Raw genomic sequence first — 21,191 nt, 5'->3', positions numbered from 1 at the left:
TCAATATAATTATGTAGAAATGAACACTTTTATATTTGAAAAATTATATAATTACAAACAATTATGGATGAATGAATTATTTATTTATTAATTATCTGATGAACCAGCTGACACAAACTTCACGCATATACACACACACACACACTCACACAACAACTGCTATGCATGCTAACAATATTGTTGAACACAATGTACATAATATATAAACAAAACTGCAACAAGGAAATGTTACTTAAATTTAGGTCACAGCACATCCACACAGATCTCACAGCCCTTTGGGAGTCATTATATACACAAGGCACTGGTGCCACTCAATAATCATACAGGGTTCAGAGTTTTAAGGCAATTGGGGACAACTGATCTCTGCAATGGCAAACATCCACTGGTCTGCAGCACTGTAAGGTCGTCTGCTGCTGAGAGAATAATAACACAACATTAGACGAGAGGCATCCAAGTATTAATATATTACGTAAAAGTAGCATGTAGGTACAGTCTTAAGCTTACCTTAAGGGTTGGGAGCCCCAGAAAGGCAAATTAAGGCCAGTGATAGCGCAGGTACCAAATAACATCAGTGGACAGGCTAGGCCCAAACAGCGGGTTCAACTGGGCCAGAATGGCTATCAACCAGCTGGGTGAACAGAGAGGACACCATCATGATCACAAACAAAACACTCACTTCATATTCTCTAATAAAAATGTCATCTTGAATGAACACCACGGTTTGTCACAACACTGCAACCAGCTCCTGGGTTTATTATAACAGCATCAAGCTTGGGGGGCATTTGGGAGAATAACCTCACATGGCTGCAACACTACTGTGACTATACTGCCCCCTTTTGTCTGCCAGAATGCAACATAACACCAGATGCATTCAAAACTGTGAATGTAAATAATTTATGACTTAAATAAGATACGCATAGTCTGCTTTATTTTCAAGCAATGCGCATCAATTAACTTGGAGCAACAGAAGAGGACCAATTTGTCATTATCCAAATGCATTAATCACATATCAAGAAGATAGTTCTCCTCTTATATTTAACTGACTGCTCACTTCAGCCATTTCTATTATAGGCCTGATTCATTGCAGGCTTCCTCTATTGTTTTAGATATATATAGTACCACTGTGTGTGTGTGTGTGTGTGTGTGCCTGTCTGTGGAAAAAAAGGAATCCGGATGGTGAATACTTACAAAAGGTAACAGCAGACTGCAGTTAGCACCAGCATCGTCACTATCACACTGTGGGAAAATAATATACATTTTAAATATATAAACAGCACATCTAATATTTAATGTCTGCGAGTTTTTGGATTTAAAACACATCCAGCCATACATCCACATTCACGAGCTGGATCTCGTGATGCAACTGAAAATCAGACAAATAAAGGAAGTTCTACTGAATTTGGCATTTTTTCCAAACATCGAATCCATTAATGGTCGTATTATGTACTGAAATACAAGAGCAGGATTCACTGCCAAGGGATGTGAGGAACTTTAGCACGAAGCCAGAGTAAAATTAGCTTTAGTTAGCTAACTCTTAACTTTTAGTAACTAGAGTAGCTAACAGGGTTTAAAAGTGATATGTAAGTGTAATAAACACCTTTACACAAGGCCAACAGTAAATTTAGCTCACGCACACTTCACCTGTTTATATAAAAACTAAGAAAATAATACAACGTTGACATAAAAACCTTCCGTAAACTCGTTATAGCCAGCCGGATCGAAGCTAACCAACTTACCCTTTGTTTGGTCCTTTGGGGATAAACCAAGGCACAATTCCTCCAACAATACCCCAGAACACAGTCATCACGGAAATCGCGATCGCAAACGAAGTTATTGCCATTGTGAGTTTAGTCTAAAAACACAAGACTTCAGAGGTATAAACTTTCAACTAAATTTATGCTGCCCAGCCGACGACGACACGCAGAAGGCAACACGTATCACATGACTGTGAACCAGAGAAAGAGGAAGTGGAAGGACTGCACTGCAAATTTCAAAGTGCTTGTGTTGTGAAACGTTTTCATTAATTCTTAAATTAAATAAATGGCGAAAGTATTTGCGTTTTAACCCAACTTTTATTTGTGGTTATATTCCATATAGATAAAATGAAGCGGACAAACTGGAAGACAAACTGTGCCATATTTATGTTTATTTATATTACTACATTTCTCTTATTAACGTGAAAAATAGTTTATGAATATTACACATTGTTATACAGGTGAAACTCGAAAAATTAGAATATCGTGCACAAGTTCATTTATTTCAGCAATTCTACTTAAAAGGTGAAAGTAATATAGGTTCACCTTTTAGATATTTCAAGCCTTTATTTATTACAATTTTGTTGATCGTGGCTTACAGCTTATGAAAAACCTAAATTCAAAAGCTCAGAAAATTTGAATATTGCATGAAACCAATAAAATAAGGATTTTAAATAGAGAAATGTCAGACCTCTGAAAAGTATAATCATGCATATGTACTCAGTACTTGGTTTGGGCCCCTTTTGCATGAATTACTGCATCAATGGCTGATAGCATGGATGCTATCAGCCTTTCGCACTGCTGAGGTGTTATGGAAGACTAGGATGCTTCAATAGCAGCCTTCAGCTCTTCTGCATTGTTCGGTCTCACTACTCTCATCTTTCTCTTGGCAATGCCCCATAGAGAATCTATTGAACCAGGTTTTAGTACGTTTGTAGGTGTGGGCAGGTGCCAAGTCCTGCTGGAAAATGAAGTCAGCTTCAGCTTCAACAGCTGCGTTGACTCTGGACTTAATAAAGCACAGTGGACCAACACCTGCATGCCTCCCCAAATTAACACAGACTGTGGAAACTTAACACTGGACTTCAAGCATCCTGGATTGTGTGCTTCTCCATTCTCCCTCCAGATTCTGGGACCTTGGTTTCCAAATGAGATGCAAAATTTTCTCTCATTACAAAAGAGGACTTTGGACCACTGAGCAACAGACCAGTTCTTTTTTTCTTTAGCCAAGGTGAGACACTTCTGACATTATTGTTCAGGAGCGGCTTGACAAGAAGAATATGACATTTGAAGCCCAAGTCCAGCATCCGTCTGTGTGTGGTGGCTCTTGATGCACCAACTCCAGCCTCAGTCCACTCCTTGTGAAGGTCCCCGCACTTTTGAATGACCTTTCCCTGACAATGCTCTCCAGGCTCTGGTCATCCCTGCTGCTTGTGCACCTTTTTCTTCCAAATCATTCCCTTCCACATAACTTTTTATTAATGTGCATTGATAGACAACTTTGGGAACATACAACTTCTTTTGCAATTATCTTTTGAGGCTTTCCCTCCTTATGGAGGGTGTCAATTATGGTTTTCTGCGCAACTGTCAGATCAGCAGTCTTCCCCATAATTGTGATTCCTACTCAACCAGACAGAAACCATTTAAAGGCTCAGGAACTCTTTGGAGATGTTTTGGATTAATTAGCTAATCAGAGTGGGACACTTTGAGCCCACAACTGGACCTTTTCACAATATTCAAATTTTCTGAGCTTTTGAATTTGGGGTTTTCACAAGCTGTTAGCCACGATCAACAAAATTATAACAAATAAAGGCTTGAATTATCTCACTTTGCATGTAATGAGTCTTTATTATATATGTTTCACTTTTTCAGTAGAATTACTGAAATAAATTAACTTTTGCACGATATTCAAATTTTTTGAGTTTCACCTGTATATCTTTTTTTCATTCAATAGTTAGCCTCTCCTCCTATGTTTTATTTTCGCTAAATTTCATGCAAAATCTATTTTTTTCTTCTTGTTTCTTGAACACTGTCAGAGATGGCAGCAGGAACCCAGAGGCATTCAATGAGGAGCAAGAGGTCACTGAATTACCTGCTGTCCATCATGGACAACCCATCACAGTCATCACAGTCCTCTCTGCAGAGCTCATTCATCAGCTTGTTTAAAACCAAAATGGTTTCCTACTGTTCTCTATAAAACAGCTCTTCTTCTGTGACAGGTGAGCACACCTGTCAGGATATAAGATTTCATTTTTATCCTTTATCCTGCTGCCTTAAAAGTAATTTCCTTTGCAGGATCCATAAAGTATATTAATCTGGATCTGTTAGAGCAAATGCTGGGTTTCCATATTTCTGCTTAAATGCTTTGAAATATTTGTTCTTTTCTTGCACAGTATTTTGGATTTTCACCTCATTTCATAGTGAAATCAATTAACACAGAAGCTGAGGTGGTGTGTAGTCAGTCACATGAATTTCCTTGCCTGTAACAAAACTACACTCATATTTGCAGTTAATTGTGCAATTAAAGAACATTTCTTTGTGTAGTTCACTTTTAACATCTTTAAACAATAAAATTATGCAATTTTGGCCACAGCTTGTTTTTAATTTATTAAGCAGCAGCACTGGCCAATTCATTACATTCCTTGTAATACAGTGTGCTGTTTAGAGATTTGAACATGACTTTGAAGGCATACAGTATACCCAAGTGTTAATTTCCATAAAAAAGACAAGCATGTTCAAAATAAAACATTAAAAAACGTTCCCATGTTTAGGGCGTTACAATGAAAATATGACAGACAACATGAGGTCCATTTACAGAGTTTATTGATAGCAAAAGATCATTTTCACTCCTGCATCTTCTCAATGGTCTCCTCCTTGTATTTTCCCTTCTCCTTTCCATCAGCGCGAGACTTGGCCTTGCGCTCCAGGATCTTCTTGCGGTCTTTGTCCAGCTTTAGCCTGGTGATGACCACCTGCAGACACAAAAACATCTTAGTAAACAAACATGTATTCTCTCATGGATACATCAGCAATATGTCTGAAATTACCTTCGAATCTCTTTAATAAAATTAAACAAAAAGACATTGCTTAATAATTGAAAAATTTCCCACTGTTTTTGTAACCAAGGATTATTTTTTTAATCTACAAGGAAAATCTTGCTTTTCCAGTTTACGTTAAAAAAATAAAATAAAATAAAATAAAATTGAATCAAAAGGGACATGCTGAAATTCAAATATAATCTCAATTCTTCTTAAATTACCAATGTTCCGCATCTAAGATGTCACATGCTCTCCCATTAGCTCTGTACTTGCTTCAGCTATCCACCAGTGTTTACAGATTTACAGAACTGACAGAAAGAGGTTTTTTTTGTAGTTTAATGCATTATACTGCAATTTAAAACTGAACAGCATCAGCAAATTTAAAAAAAGAAAAAAAAAATCTATAATCCAGCTAAACCAGAGCAACTGCACTCCACAAAATGTTATTTGGTCACTTTTACTTTTTCAATTTCAGTGCTCAAAATACCAAGTGTCAGAGTATGATGAAACACTGTGTCAAATACCAAGTGAAATTTCTCTCAGTCTACCTGTAATCAGAGTTTAGGGTGTGCACCCGGGAGCAGGATTAAGACATCATAATTAGTTAGAAGCAAACCTTAGCCCAACAGGCAGCTTTACACACGTGTAATATAGAAACCTGAAGTCTGGCTTAGATGTGGCATCTTCTTATATCTAGTAATCCTAGACTGTCCACAAAGGAAGTCCTTAGTGAGTTGCTGGTGCATAGTGAGTTTGGTGTCATTTGGGCTTGCTGTAAAGCTTCCTTTTTTTCTTTTTTTAAATCACTGCAGCCTCACTGGAGACAAGTGGGAGTGGGTTGGTCCCTTGATAAATTAACTTCAGGAACATAGGGATTTCCCAATAGCACAGCGGGATACTACCGCAGCAGTTGAAAAATCCTCCATAATAAAAATGTTTACTTGTTTTGGCTTCTTCTTTACCAGCACTAATGCAGTGATCGAGTCTTGAAAATGTATCAATTTAGCAGCAGACTACAGCGACTGGACAACACCCAGTATCCAGATTTAAAATGGGTCTAAGGTGGTGTTGAAGTGCAATGAGCAGAATCAGATACATCAGAGTCACCCTTATTTGGTTTGTGCACACAAGTAAGGAATTTGACTCCACTTTACTTTGCTCTCTGCATACATGTGCAGAGAGTATGCCAACGACATCAACCATAACACCAGCTTACAATCTCCAGATCACAACACACACCGCCTTTGGCTACTACCGTCCCACACAACGACAACTAGTCAAGTAGTCTGTCCGACTGCAGGATGAGAGAGTTAAGCACCTGAATGCTATTGAAGTTTACTACAGTAGTGACTGGGGCCCTACTCATGGAAGCAGATTTAACAAACATCCCTCGGTTTGTTAATCCAGACATGAGGAAAATGCTGGAATCCCATGATCCTATGATTCTGGGTGTCAGAGCTCCACTGATGGCTTCCTTTACATTTTTTCTACTCATGCATGTGCTTAACTCAAGGTGAACACTCAAGTTCAATGAAGATATTCTGATCAGCTGTTCTGGAACCAAAATCTTTAGCAGTTCACAGCAATCTGGTAAGCAGACAACAAAAAGTGAATGATACTTGTCGACTTTGAGTGACGTAACTATTATCAATGTGAAGTAGGTGGGACCCCCCACACTTTCAGACCAGTGACTGAAAAGACTACCACAGAATGAAGAATACTGCTAAAAGGCACAACACGACAATCGTTTTCAGTGTGGACACAGCTTAAGAGTTGCAGATCTTAGACTTAAACTCAAAGTTTATATATAAACTTTATTTGTTGAACATGCTTCTTGAACAGGGCTCTGAGCCAGCTGTTAGGAAAAGAAACAAACATCAAGAGCTAAAATACCTCAACTTTCAAAATTACAATAGATAAAACACACTAAGAACCGCAAACCCAAGAAATACTTATATAGCTACCCTCCACATTGAATTTGTGTTGATCAGCTTAAGAGCTTGTGACATGAAAAGCTCAAGACTACATCTCTAAGGTCCACTTCCTGACACAAACAAACCAAACAGATATGAAGCCAGTAAGCGCCATGTGTGACTATACCACGGAACAAGTCTACTCACACAAACTCAGTATCTATTCAATTACGTCTCACCTTGCTGGGGTGGATGCCGACATGGACTGTTGTTCCGTTGGCCTTCTCTCTCTGCACACGCTCGATGTAGATGACATACTTCTTCCTGTAGACCTGGACTACTTTGCCAATCTGCTGGCCTTTGTAGTGTCCACGGACAACCTGTATGTAAATACACAAGCAGGTCAGACTAATCCGCCTAACATGTTGCACATCAGCTATGAAAAAGAACCCCTCAGCAATACAAACCACATTACCTGGACTTCGTCATCTTTGCGGATGGGCATGGACCTCACGTTGTATTTCTGGCGGAGCTCCTTAGACAGGGGGGAAGACATGATCTTCCTCCTGATGTGTGAGGGGGCATTGAAGTGCCTCTTACGGTTCTTGCGACGGGAGGATGTTACAAAGGGATTGAGCTTCATGATGCTGTAAAGAAACAAGTAATTGCAATGACAAACCCAGGCGATAAAGGCTGCACTTGCTTGCAAAACAGTCCACTCAAATTGTGGATCAGGATCGACAGTTTTAAGAAAATATAAGAATGTAGGGTTAAAGTACACACTACTATCTTCCGACACCACATAAAGCAACTGAGAACCCAAACCTAGAATGTCCACTATGTGTGTTATTTTGCTGTATTAGGTACTTGGCTAGGTTGTGCTACGTTTTAAAGGCGACTATTAAGCTAGCTCAAGTAGTTAGCATAAGATAGCCGTCAGACCGAAGCGGGATATTTCTGCAACATAAACTCGGTACAGTAGTTGAACAAACTACACACTTCCAAAAAAATGTTGTTAAAAGCCCATTACAGTTACAGAATGTAGGTCAAATATTAAAGGCTAGCACCAGGAGTAGAGCTGCTTCACTATCGCTAACCGACATGCGGATACTGAAGGACCTAACAGGGAGACCAACTACTGACAGCGTTTATTTAGTAATCCATCGTCAACACGAAGCCAATATTCGCTGATTTTTAATTGTACTGAAGTATATGTGGGAGTTACACTTGTATACGGACACACAGTGGTATTAAAAGCAGGATGGATAACGATAACTTTGGCGAATTCATCTGCCGGGAATTCTTACCCTGCCTTTGCTCCTCTATGGCCGGCGGAAAAGAGACTCGCAAACTACTTCCGCTGGCATTAGTTCACACTCAAGTCTCGCGAGAAGTCAGTGTTTAAAATGATAACACAGATAAACACAAGCGTAAACACAGAGGGGTCTGGCAAAGGTGACACAATTTCGTCGTACTGAAACTTGTTTTAGTGCTGCGTGTGCTACGAGGAGTTAAATTCGACTAAAAGAAGGTGACCTTTAAGATTTATATTCACCATAACAAATGTATTTTTTTAAATAATGCCACGTAATAATTTTTAGTTGATAAAATTGCAGGGGCGTTTTTAGTAAATAAGCACAACAATGTTTACTAGGTTTGTTTTTTGTGACGTTATAACTTGCGTTTTCTAGCTACATTAAATATTTCCACAAGATGGCGCTAAACTTAGTTAATCGGTAACCTGGTCTACAAACAAGTTTTGTCTATGATTCATCAAGTTCTGGGCTCTGTGCACCACACAAACCTCGTTTAGGCATCAGGGATAAGTGTGAGTAGCATTAATAGATCGGCAAAACACATTTTCTATCGGTAATACACACCCCAAAAAACATTCAGTGTAATTTCCAAGCAAAGTATTTGCCCTTAGCTACATTTAATATAAAACAGACTACCAAATTTATAAGGGAAAACTTTCTGGCTCTCGCAGAAGTAATTGCGCTTTTCCTGCTCTTTTTTTATTTTATTTAAACCCAAATACACTGAGAAATAAACACGAGGAGGGTATTCACACCAGCAGACCACACATACATTGCCCTCCCATGATAAGAGGACAGAAGCGACCCCCTGTCCTGCTCAGACAAACTCGCCCACATACACGGAGCGACCTGCCGAAGCGGAGACGCGCTGACACTGTGCGCTATTCGCTCCCCGGGTGAAGCGCAGATCTACCGGAGCCTACTGCCTGCCTGCCTCCCTGCCTGCCTGTGAAAAAGTGATGCTGTCATAGCCCCCCTGCACCGCGGACAGAGCCTATTTCACTCCCCCCTCCTCCTCTCCGAACCTCCCCGGATCCTCTGTGGCTGGCTGTCGGCGGCAGCAGTGCGGATGTGGAGCCCGCAACGCAACGCTCTACACCCGTTAGCAAGCACCGGAGAAGAAGATGAAATGTTTTTCCCGTTATCTCCCGTATCTCTTCCGCCCTCCGAGCACCATCCTGTCCTCCACTTGCCACACCGAAGGTAGGGTGGGACGCTTAACCGGGGGTGGCTTTCACGGGTCTGTGAGTTGCTTAGTTTGTGCCTTGTGACATCAATGTTTTTATGCTGCTGCACATATGATACACATGTGCAGAAGTTAGGCTGGCCACTTGAAGGGCTAAGGCTTAACCAGTAGTTAACCCAGACCAATGCAGATTTGACACTATGCATGAAGTTGAAGGAGCCCTTTCTCAATTTCTGATGCAAATTATAGAAAGTGTTCCAAGGCTCTGTGTGTGTGTGTGTGTGTGTGTGTGTGTGTGTGTGTGTGTGTGTGTGTGTGTGTCTTGTAAACAGTATCACTCCATTCGCATTTTGCTCCCTTTAAAGGTGTCAACACACAGGCCTACAGGATGCCAAGAGAGAAAGTCAGTTTGTGGAGTTGCATGACAAGTACCCACATTGCTCCTTACTCATGGTTCTCTCATTCATTTCACCAGCTCACACTCTGCCTAGATCACTTAATTCAAGAGCATCTAGGCATCTCCACATATTGCCCAAACCTCTCACATTCACCCATTCCAGTTATTCCTCTGGAGTCCCTGAAGTTAAAATGGTGAATTGACATGCCGTTAGACCGAGAAATGACTTCATAATCCTGCTGATTGTGCTGTCAGACACAGCCCAAGAGGGTCTGAGTGTTTGTATAACCAACCACTTACTAGGTCATAATGTGGAGACTGAGGCATTGCATTATTTAGCTTTGCATGGTTGCCCTCTTTCCTGTGTGCGCTCTGCCCTCAGCCTTCTGGTAGAAGGGAAGATAGTGTGATACACTGTACATCCCAGTATGTTGTGGGCATTGACAAGGTCTTTCACAGCATGTAGAGCTGACCTATATACTGTATATATTCACCAAAGAAGAAGAAGCACTTGAGGCTACCTACTCTTGCACTTTTTACATGTCTTCTCTATTTCATCACAGATCTTTCCCGGTCCTAAATTTCATTTTTCTTCCCCCCATCCTTCTGGCTAATTTAATCTTGATTAGCCATTTAAAGTATGATTATCAAACATTAATTACAGCACTTAAAGCGGCGTCGGATGTAGAGACTGACTGTGAAATTATGGCTAACAGTTTGCCTCATAGCCAGTGCCAGTTTATTTTGTTTTTTGTTAGCTCTGATTGTGCAGTGGAAGTAAATCTGAGTGCATTTTGAACATATACCTGTTTCAAAGTCATTTAGATCTCCATCACACAGCTTTTGAACATTTAATCAGCACAAAAGTGACACAACACGTCAGATAAACATCAGTATCTGACGTCAATAAACTCATCTTATTTATATCGGCCACACTATTGTTGAATCTGTATAAAATCCAAGGTTTAAAGTGTGCTTATCTAATACTGGATGCAGGCTATTAACGAGATCAGGAGCAATGCATTGCACAAAATGTGAATCACAACAAAATAACTTACAAAAAAGGTTTTTAACAAATGAGTTTGGAAAACATTTATTTTATACTCAGAGTGTACATATGTGGATTTTGATAAATTTGTTATATTTATCTTGTAAAATATAAATGGACCTGCTTGTCCTGTAGCCTAGTTTCTCACCATGATCACATGGCGTAAATATGATAGAAATGTTTATCATTACTGCATTCGATTGCAAATACAACCCAGTTTGAGCTCCCTGATGTTAAGAGGTGCGGCCAACAAACAAAATGTTTTTCACTGCCTTCACTCCAAGCTTGTTTACTCACTTTCTGAGTCTCCATCCCTCCGCCTGACATGAGAGAGTGGTATAATAGAGGAAGTGATAGATCAAGAAGAAGAAGAAAAAAACCACGGCTGTCTTGTTCAGCCTCAGTAATATGATACACGATCCTGTGCTGCTCCCTGTGTGAAGAAATATGAAACAGTTGTATGGAGAAAGCAGGAGTGAGAGATGTTGAATCTCATGTGCTGGAGGCCAGCAGAGTGAGATGACACAGCAGATCACCTTAGAAATATGATGTGTTAAAAACAAAAGAAAGAAAAAGAGAGATAAATACCTCTGCACACTATGTGTTTGGGTGTGTTTTAAAAAGTAAGAGAAGGTAGATGTTTTTGTGCTAGAATCTATGCATGCGCTTGCGTTGCGTAAAAGCTTTTGCTCGCGTGTCCCGTATTGACCTTGTTGGCATTTATTGCCCCTTATTCAGACATGCTGGTCTGAAGGAAGCTGGGTGGTGCATCACTGTAGTCCTCCTTCATGTCCGCTCCAGCTGAGCGGAGTTCACCGCAGGGAAGATGAGTGTGCAGTTACCATGTTAGTGGAAAATATATTATATAAGCACTGCACTGACCATGGTGTGTGTGTCGGTGTGTGTGTGTGTTCTCTTTGTTTATCTGGGCCATTGTAGAGAGCAATGTGCCAGCATCATTCGGATTCACCTGGGTCCAGTCTCTGAGGGATACACTGCAAGCTTTTGTCTGCCTCCCTGTATTAGTTTATAAGTTTGCATTGGTCTCTCTGTGGCTTTTATCTGTCTTTTTTTGTCCCCTGGTGTTCACTTTTCTCCTTTTTTCATGAGTCTGTCAGTAGGGGTGTGATGGATTAAGTCTTCAAGTTTTCTGAAGGGACTGCATATGTGTGTCTCTCTTTGCTGATACTTTGTGTTTGAGTCAGGAAAAAAAAAGAAAAAGTGCAACCCCCAACTGACATCTCACCACATCTCAAACTGCCATCAATCAGCAGAGCAAGTCCTGCATCAGCTTCCTCGTCTATTGGCTGTAGTGTCTAAGGGGAAACCTGTGGTACATTATTATGCTAGGGGGGGGAAGCAGAAAAGGGAAGTGATTTTTAATTAATTTATTAATCTTTTGAAGATTAGATCTGTGTCAAGTCTCTGTGATTATTAGGTATAGCTGACATGTGTCTCGTGCCACGCATGTGCATTTGTGTATTTTTGCTACATCGTGGTTATTTTATTTGTAAGAGCTTTTCGTGGCATTGCCGGAGGGGAACTTCTGTCGACAGTCTGACAAAGCATGACACTGAGTTGGAGTTTTCTGTTTGAAGAACACAGCGTGTGTTTGTGTGTTTTAGGAACATCGCATATGCTTGTGTGTGTGTGTTCATTCCCTTATCTTACATCCTGCTCTGTTGTTGTTACCCTGGCAGACACCCAGTTCACGGCTCAAAACACACTTGTCGTAATCATCCTGCCCTTGCATGCCGTTGGGGACAAACACCCTACATACCAAACTCACATAATTCACACACTTACAAGTGTGACTGTTCTGTTTCAGCTTGTCAAAAAGGAGACAGCCCTTGAAGGGATAGGATACTCCTGCAGTTAGTATCGCATGTCCATTAGCACGCTTTTTAACTCGTTAATTAAATAGTATCCAAGCTGAGATAGGAAAGATCAAATGGGGTTATTTCCACATATTCTAGAAAGCTTATCTAAAACAGAGAAGACAACTAATAGGAGGTTTCAAAGACTGAATAGTACTCTAATGACAAGTAAAGTAAACTTGATGTGTAAAATCGGTAAGGTTTTCTTCCCACCTGGATTGCTCCTCTGACGTCCCATGCTGTATCTCCCCTAAAGCAAGACACTTTCCTGGCTTCTTGCCTGCAGGTGCTCTCATGACATAGGCCTAGTGGTGTAAATGTAAGAAAAAAAGAAGTGTGGCTGCATGCAAAGGATTAGAATGACAAAGTAGCAGATTTGTTCCGGTTTTAGCAAACGAATGACCAAAGCTGTAGTCATGCATCCATTCTTTTTTCCGAGCTGTGTAAAGATTAAAGTTGTACTAAATAAAAATGTATTTTAACATGGGGCCGAGCAACTCCAAGTAACTAAACAATTATGCGGATTCCTTTAGTGTCATTCAGTGCACTGTTTATGTTTTATGACCTGTATTGCTTTGGTTCACTGTCACTGTTCTTAACCAGTAGATGGACTGGCCCGTCCTAAGTGGGAGATAAATTAGGTGGTTTGTCAAACGAGTGGCAGCCTAGGCCTAAGCTTAGAAATATGTATCTTAGCCTGGTTCCTGACAGCTTCTGCCCTTGCTTCACAGGCAGTTTACAGTAACATGAAAACAAAACTGTTCTGTTTAGTGCCACTTTAGAGCAACAACCATCTCGGGTTGCTCTATGTTGCAAGGTAAAGAATTTACAATAATTGAGAGAAGACCTTAAGAGGAAAATTCCCTATAATCAGTCACCTCGGAATATTGGGAAACTTTAACAGGACGAGACCTCAAGCAGAACCTGGCTCAAAGAGGGGCAGCCATCTGCTGCAACCTGATGGATGTGAGAGGAAAGAAAGAGCAACAAAAGGAGAGCCTAGATAGACAATGGTGAGGAATATGAAGTATACAAGAATTATTTAAATACTAAATTAAATAAAGCGAGACAAGTTGGGTGCTTGTAACAGAAGGAAATAAATGGCAGATAATACACTATCTGGAAAAAAGCAGAGGATCTCAGGAGCCACTGACAACTGAAAGGAACATGACGTTCTCTTGCACAGTGAGACAAAAACACCATAACATATCAGTGTCCTCCTCACACAGGATTTTCCCGTAATCTCACTTTACAGCAAACACTTCCTGCTAAGTTTCCGCAGCAAATCTGCAGGAAAACAAGAAAAGAAGCGCACATTTACAGTATGAGTGAGACTCTGTGCCTCACAGGGGTTAGTGTATTATTACAGCAAACACAGTGACACAGGTCTCTTTGTCCTGTTTCTTTATCGCTGTTTCGTCATATGTGGAAGTAGAATAAACATTATGTTACATCCTTTGGCCTGCAACTTAACGGTGAGACGACCCCCCTCATTTTTGTTAAGAAGCATCGACTGTGCCCCGGTTGGGAGCCAGACAAAGGGGCTCCTTTGCAAGCTTGACTGCTGGGCTTGTGCTCCAGCTGACAGGCTGCAGCAGAGACACAACTACTATTGGGACTGAGGTATATATAGAACGTCAGGATGGGCTTCCTCTGCCTTTCAGGCCCCCTCTCTCCGCCCATCTGCCTCTGTGGTTTTATAAAAGAGATGTTGAATGAGGCAGGTTATTGTGAACATGCTCACAGTGGTGCAATAAAAATCAATTCATTAAACCCTTGACATGACAGTGCTCCCGTATCTTGTATTATTATTAGGCCCTGGAAAAAAAAGATAAGGCAGTCAGTGCAATATATAGTCTTGGATGTGCTAAACAAGCTTATAGAGGAAGTATTAGTTTGATACTGTTGTGGTGTAATTAAAATAGTTTTGATACCTAGCTCTCGTCTTTAATTCCTATTTTGGTGATTTTCATTATGATGCGCACACAATACGATTAAAATTAGACTTCCCGGAGTGGAAGGCATAACAAGTGTTCAGCATGCCAAGGTGACACACACAGACTTCTCTTGTTTGCGCTGCAGCCTTTTAAAGCTTTGTGAATTTAGACTGGAAGAATAGACTAGCTTGGATGAAACTTTAATGAGACTGTGCTGCGGCTGTGACAAGAATATACAGCTGATTAGAAGCACAAATGGTACAAGAGATGACAAAACAAAGCGACCGCGCGTATTTGAAACAATGCAGCCCAAAATGGAAGAAATCAGATTTTTTACTTTAAGCAGACGTACCGATTGTGTGGGTGTTGTTGTATTTGTTGTGTAAGGGTTGAGGTACACACTGGCACTTGTAGTTCAGTGGGGGTTTTTGTACAGTTCAGATGTAGGGGTTGAGCTAATGTGGAAAAAAATAGAACTTACTATTGGTTTAAAACAAACCCTAACCCACATGTAGCACAAATGCAAACCAAACTACTGACACTTTTAATAATGTCCAATTTTGTTACAGTTAATAGTCTTAAAGTAGCTATAAATAATGTATCTGTATTAATGGATCATAACTGGATGCTTATCAGAGGGATTATAATAATAAAACCACAAAGAGCTATAAGGTTTATGGCTTCATAGCCTACAACGTTATTTTTCAGTCCAGTCTCAGCAGTGGATCCATATGAATAAAGACACACTGGAGAAAATTCACATGTTACAGCAGCACAAGGCTCAACGAGAAAAAGTGAATTATTAGAAATATTAGATATTAGAAAAAAATGGAAAAATAAATAAATAATGGTTTACAAAAATGGTTGCTATATACAGTAAATACAGTCAATGATATTTTTTTCATATGTATACTGAGTGCAGTGGGAATGATAACATATATATGTGTATACTGGGGCAGATATCTATTATATGTGTGTATTGTGCAGTTTCTTGATACTGCATAGTTTGCCGCACTTAAAATACAAAGTTAAGGCTAGCTGGTGAGGCCAGAATAGTTAAGCTAGAGTTAATATTGATACCTGTTTATTCACATGTAGTTTCCGCTGCCCCCAAGTGGCTAAAAATCCTTTTATTTAGGTTTCGAAAATATACAGAAAATAATTTAAACTAACAATATAACTGCATGAAAATTGTAGTTTTACTGTACTATAGTTCTTTTTTGGGAATAGTGAAAATAAAACGGAATAATGCTGATTACATACACATGAATCCTACCAAAAAGCTGCAGGAAAACAGTGAAGGAGAGGTGACAATGTCATCTGCACTGAGGATAGTAAGCATTCAGTTTAAGGAGCAGACATGACTTGGTGTTCCTTTCAGCTGCCTGTAGAAACCCAAACCCAACCGCACCCATAGAAGCAATAGCTGTGATCCAATTAGATCTTGGTTTAGGTGCCCTTTTTATGGTTTCCCAGCATAGTTTTTCCTATATCCTTCTGAAAATAGCCATCCACCGTTGCAGAGTCATCGCACTTCTGATTGTACAAAACAACCTGAGCATTAGGGTCGATAAGAGGCAGGAATCAAAACCAAAACATTGTCTGGAGCAGAGACAGCTTTAGATAGCAGTATGTTTATGAGTCATCTGTTATGTTTTCTATCTGTCAGAACCACAGAGTATAGTGTTGCATGTGTGTGTGTGTGAGGGAGAAGGGAAGAGGGAGGAATGCTTCATCACTGCTCGCGCCATACCGCAGTGAAAGCTTTTACTGTCCTATCTGAATGGTGTTATACACTGAAGACATGGCACTGGATAAATAATGTAGCCAGATGTTACAGTATGAGGCAGCAGACAACAGCAGTACACGGAGTACCAGTCAACCTCTCCCTGCTGTCTCTTTTCACTCACTGTGCTACCCCACAACCCCCGAGTCCTGCACATAGAAGCGCACACAGAGTACAGAACATCCAGCTCTCCGACACATGATGTCACATGAAAACCAGAACTCAGTCTTTTTATATTTTTGTTCACCTATAAGTCACGTCTGATATTGACGACTTGTGATAAACAGCAGCTATCTGCTGCACACTTAAAGTGAGCAATTTAGTATTTATGATTGCTTATCTGTTTCTTGGGTGTAATAAAAGATTTGAAGTTGAAGGTGTAGAGCGATGTCAACAATCCATTACACTTTGGCTTAAATCCACCAAGGTCTTCAGGGTCAAGCTAATGATTTATGCTATACAGGGCTATTAAAAACTATGTTTCTTACTGCCATTGTTTGTACTGACAACATATAAGTATATGGTGGACGATATATGAGGACTCTAAATATCACTTTGCTTTGTTGTGACTTTGTTATGTACATTACAGTAACAGGTTATAACAGCTTAAATTTTGAATACATTCTGAATATGCTTTGATTTGTTTCTAGAAGAAAAATATCAAATCAAAAATATTTGTAGTAGATATTTATTACTTAACATTTAAACTAATTTTATAGTACATGCAACACATGTACAATATCCACATGCTTAAAAAATAATTTAAACAAAGTAAAGGATGTTATATCCTTTATCCATATCCATATTAAAATAGGTTTTAACTGGATGAATATTTTTCAGTAGTTCTGCTTTTTAAATAACTCTTAGCCAAGTGTTCTGTTGACCACCTTTGTCTCACTGCAACAAGATTTTAAATCCCACCATGACACCAGTACCATACTCTGGGATTATGCAGACGTGACTGGATGACAGTCTGTCAGTTCAGCACTTGTTATCTCATTTGCTTAGGCGCCATCTCTCGAGCCTGCTGAGGCTCAACAGAAACTGATTTGAGTCAGAAGGCAATGAGTCCAAAAAAAAGGAGGAAAGAAAAAAGCTTAACTCAAATTAAATTAGACAATGTGATTTCCCAAATCACATTACTGATTAAATCTCAGTCTAATCAGCCCATATTATTAAACCCCAATTTACATAATTGCTTGTAAAGAAGAAATTTTCAAAAACATTTTAAAGCTCAAACATTGCATTTCTTACATATAAAATTGTGCAAGAGAATTAAAGACAAACAGGCAGTTATTAATCTTCCAGCAACTGTAGTCTGACTTTAACTCAGACTACAATGAGTTTGTACCCACTCTGTTACGATGTTCGTTTCCTTCTTAACCGTGGCTTCCTGTGATTAGTTCACATTGTTCTGACCAAATGCCTCTGTGATCCACGTAGCATAAAAGGTGTTTGGCGGCCCGGCGGGTGACAAAGCACAATACTGAGGCTAAATTAAGTTTCCCTCCAGCAGCCAATTTTACGCTTGATAGTAAATATTTTTGAAGGCCAAGACCCAACATGCTCTGACTGATCTAACATGAGAGGTATTGCTTTTTTCCCCTTTAATGAGCCACACATTAACTCATACTGTTAGACCTGCTCACAGTGATCCAGTGCCAAGCTGGTTTTGCAGCAGCCACTTTAGCAAAACTGTACTTGGAAGTAAAGCAGCTCAGGAGGCCGGTAGCATTACAGTGATGTCGATGGCAGCAGACAGTGGAGTGTACTGAGCCCATCTGGTCTGTTTGAAAGTGTGGCTGAGTAAAAGGAGAGGCGGTCGGGCTGTGGAATGGAGTGTGTGATGGATAGGGTGATGCATGCAGGAGGAGGGGTATTAGATGAGAGTGCAGATTTTTTGATTTTTTTTTTTTTTTGGTGGGGGGAAGGAGCTCTCTTCCGGCAGAGTTAAATCTCAGGCTTGGCTGCCGCACACTGCTCTGCCTGTTTTCATACCAAGCACTCGCCTCTGGCTCCAAGCCAGCTTCAACCAACCATTGCCTCCAAACCCCGCAACTCACCCGTTCCCCCTCTTTCTCTTTCCTTCTTTCAGGCAATTGGCTCACCCTTGATTTCACCCGTCTTCATTTTACTGAATCTCATTCACTAGCTTCCATCCTTTAGCGCTCTCTGTTTTTGATTTTCCTTACCTTCGCTTTCATTTTATTCCCCCAGTTGGGCTTCTTTTTCTTGCAGCCTTCCGGTAGTACACAGGGGTGTGGGACAGACCCAGGGCCTCCAGGTTTCCATAGTGATACTTTGTGTCCTGATGTCATTAGTATTGACAGTGTGCCACTAGACCAAGCTGTCCTGGCACACAGGGCTGTTTACTGTTTACCTCAAACTTAAGCCATTAGCTGTGAGATTAGTACGTGTGCCCCGCAGATGTGTGTGACATATTTCAGTGTGTCTGATTGCTGCTATTTTACATTCACATAGCACTTGAGTGGAAAAGCAACAGTTTGAACATGTAACATGTGATTGTCTGAGCGTACTGATTTTCACTGTAAGCAGCAGGGTCAGGTTCCAGGAGCTAGATTTGCCAGGAAGAACCTCCGCATGGAGGAAATGGCTGTTTCACAAAGAAACATCCTATCTGTCTGCCTCCTTGCTGTGTGATTACTGAAGCATGTCTGTAAGGCAAAACTCCCAGCCCGACTCCCCGCCTCGTTTCACATTCTCTCGGCGGCTTCACTCACTCGTCTGTCAGAGGAGATGGAGGTCCTCTTAGCGCCACTGCCCTCAAAAATCCATGTGAGTGTGTTTATCTGCATACTTGTGCAGCCAAGTGTATGGCCTCTAACATCTGTGGTGAACACTCAGAAATCACAGATCACAGGGCCGCTTCCACACGTCGACCTCTCGCAGCTAGTTCAGCTCAAAGCTCTCCTCCAGGCCCTCAGCTGGCAGCTTGTGCCCTCTGTGCCACCAGAGTAATTAGCAATGCTTTGTTTCTGAGGCCAGGGGTGAGCAAATTATGGATTCCATATTGATGCTGTCACATCACATGCAGGGAGAGCAGTACACATGCACACATGCACGAACCTGGCATGACCATGATGTAATGTGTAATGTGTAATCTTATGATGATACAGTATATGATAACTGTTCCTACTGACATGTGACCCACATCTTATACACATGCAAAGACACACACACACACACACACACACACACACACACACACACACACACACACACACACACACACACACACACACACACACACATTTATGTATAATTCATATCACATGGCAGTAGGGTGACCAGATCCCAACAAACTAAAACTAAATCTGAAGCAAAGAGTGTGTTTGTCTGAGACACTAAAGCTGAAAGTGAGTCTAAATTGTGTATTCTCCATTTGTGAAATTGAAAAATAACACAGTCGCCTTCCACCAGCTTCAAGTCCTAAGCAAATTCCAAGTGTTTGCTGTGGCTGGTCTATCAAATTGTGGCCAAATCAGTGTACCTGGTGACTTTTTGAGGGTGGCCTTGGAAGCAAGTAGACTTTAGAAAAGTTCCTGTCCCTACGGTTGAGTCCATAAAAATTATGGGACATTTTCTCAATGTGGGACAAAGAATGAGAAATGAAAATGCTGATACGCCTGATCAAAGTATATATATCTATATCTATAGATAGATAGATATGTATATACAAGCAAGCATATATATACAGCAGGGGGTAACTAACTGGTTACAAAAACAGGTGGATTGTATTTAAAAAAATATATCAATAAATCATTAATTTAAAACAGCTCTCAAACCCTGTTCTCTTGCTCTATGGCCTTAATCGCCACATTGATGTATTATTAAATATAAAACAAGATATGATTTATGACAAGCCTACCCTTGTGATTGAAAACGCACTCTCCCATGAGTGTGTAGTTTCCTGTCTCATCTACCACTTGCTCATCATATCTTGAGGCTTCATAACACAGCCTCACAAACCAAAGAGAGATTCATTAATGGCTACAGCCATCTTTTATGTGCAGTCTATATTTTATCAGAGAAAACTACTATTAACATCTACATATAGTCTGCTGTCCTGGCAACAATTGCATCTCAAATCGTCATGAATCTATTAAAAAAAATCCACAAACGTTCTTGGGATTCAAGGATAAAATGATTAGATTTCAGTTTTAACCTCACAAAGCAATTATAGGAAATAACTCAAGAATCAGCGTGCTGGAAATAATAAAGACACATTTTTCAGAGAATTAGGAATTGATGACGTGTTATATTGAAAGAGTCAACGGTGAATTTCACTTTTATCTTAATTTGGCTTACTATATTTGACTGTTAATATATTTTATTTGTGTGTGTGTTTAATTAATTTGGTTCATTCACAGTAGAACAATAAAATGGACGCCTGTTTGTTTAATCATTTATAAATAACTGTTAATGTCCGCTTCAATGTCTGAACTGTGTTATGACCCATTATACTGGATCATTCACAAAATTACTTGTTAAAATGACATCCATTACATTATATGTTTATGACATTTTTCTTTTTCGTGCTAATATTGGTATATTTCTCTGAATTCTAATATGGTTAAAGTCTGCTTTTTGTTATCTTTGACTAATTTATTCCACAAAATATATTCAAAACACGGGATGCACTATAAAATTTAGTGTTTGAAAAAATGCATTTGCCTGCCAGCTGGTTACAAAATCAATAGCAAGATGTTTTTTTGTATTGTTTTGATTATTATTTATGCCTTTTTGCACCAGATAGACAAGTGTCAAATAAATAAAGTAATTACATCTTTGAATGTTGAACACAAATTAACCCCCCCCCCCCCCCCCCCCCCCCACACACACACACACACACACACACGCACACAAACACACACACATACAATCAATGTGCCACGACTTTCAACCAGTTAATAGGTCT

General features: G+C 40.1%; 3 protein-coding genes across 4 annotated transcripts in view; 1 reads left to right on the top strand and 2 right to left on the bottom strand.

Annotated features, from left to right (window-relative positions):
• Positions 1 to 61: 61 nt before the first annotated feature.
• Positions 62 to 1,957, bottom strand: atp6v0e1 (ATPase H+ transporting V0 subunit e1). Of its 2 annotated transcripts, none has more exons than XM_084942193.1 (4): positions 1,737 to 1,957; positions 1,189 to 1,236; positions 505 to 628; positions 62 to 413 (listed from the first exon to the last, which is right to left on the bottom strand). In XM_084942193.1, the coding sequence occupies exons 1-3, from the start codon at positions 1,838 to 1,840 to the stop codon at positions 535 to 537; spliced, it is 246 nt and encodes an 81-aa protein (XP_084798319.1). In that variant the 5' UTR covers positions 1,841 to 1,957; the 3' UTR covers positions 62 to 413; positions 505 to 534. The 2 variants fall into 2 exon arrangements, with proteins under 2 accessions (XP_084798319.1, XP_084798328.1); XM_084942202.1 differs by having other exon boundaries at positions 62 to 410.
• A 2,603-nt stretch (positions 1,958 to 4,560) lies between these two features.
• Positions 4,561 to 8,122, bottom strand: rpl26 (ribosomal protein L26). Its single transcript, XM_084942169.1, has 4 exons — positions 8,013 to 8,122; positions 7,181 to 7,352; positions 6,945 to 7,085; positions 4,561 to 4,726 (listed from the first exon to the last, which is right to left on the bottom strand). The coding sequence occupies exons 2-4, from the start codon at positions 7,346 to 7,348 to the stop codon at positions 4,598 to 4,600; spliced, it is 438 nt and encodes a 145-aa protein (XP_084798295.1). The 5' UTR covers positions 7,349 to 7,352; positions 8,013 to 8,122; the 3' UTR covers positions 4,561 to 4,597.
• A 51-nt stretch (positions 8,123 to 8,173) lies between these two features.
• ppp2r2ba (protein phosphatase 2, regulatory subunit B, beta a) overlaps positions 8,174 to 21,191 on the top strand; it is a 41,344-nt gene continuing 28,326 nt past the window's right edge. Inside the window, exon 1 of the mRNA XM_084942133.1 lies at positions 8,174 to 9,224. Coding sequence (XP_084798259.1) covers positions 9,146 to 9,224 — 79 coding nt within the window. The 5' untranslated portion in view covers positions 8,174 to 9,145. The remainder of the gene's footprint in view (positions 9,225 to 21,191) is intronic.

The sequence above is a fragment of the Perissodus microlepis genome, chromosome 2, assembly GCF_051167445.1.
Source record: "Perissodus microlepis isolate ML-2025 ecotype Zambia chromosome 2, ASM5116744v1, whole genome shotgun sequence".
In the NCBI taxonomy this organism is placed as follows: domain Eukaryota; kingdom Metazoa; phylum Chordata; class Actinopteri; order Cichliformes; family Cichlidae; genus Perissodus; species Perissodus microlepis.
The sequence above is the reverse complement of the archived record's forward strand: the minus strand, read 5'-3'. Positions and strand labels throughout refer to the sequence as shown.

Excerpts from the sequence above, each read along its gene's own strand:
- atp6v0e1 (XM_084942193.1), bottom strand. The coding sequence starts at position 1,840 with ATGGCAATAACTTCGTTTGCGATCGCGATTTCCGTGATGACTGTGTTC. Across the intron at positions 1,237-1,736 it reads CCCAAAGGACCAAACAAAGG|TGTGATAGTGACGATGCTGG; the intron begins GTAAGTTGGTTA and ends ATTTTCCCACAG. Across the intron at positions 629-1,188 it reads GCAGTCTGCTGTTACCTTTT|CTGGTTGATAGCCATTCTGG; the intron begins GTAAGTATTCAC and ends CTGTTCACCCAG.
- rpl26 (XM_084942169.1), bottom strand. The coding sequence starts at position 7,348 with ATGAAGCTCAATCCCTTTGTAACATCCTCCCGTCGCAAGAACCGTAAG. Across the intron at positions 7,086-7,180 it reads GCAAAGATGACGAAGTCCAG|GTTGTCCGTGGACACTACAA; the intron begins GTAATGTGGTTT and ends ATTTACATACAG. Across the intron at positions 4,727-6,944 it reads TCGGCATCCACCCCAGCAAG|GTGGTCATCACCAGGCTAAA; the intron begins GTGAGACGTAAT and ends TTGTGTCTGCAG.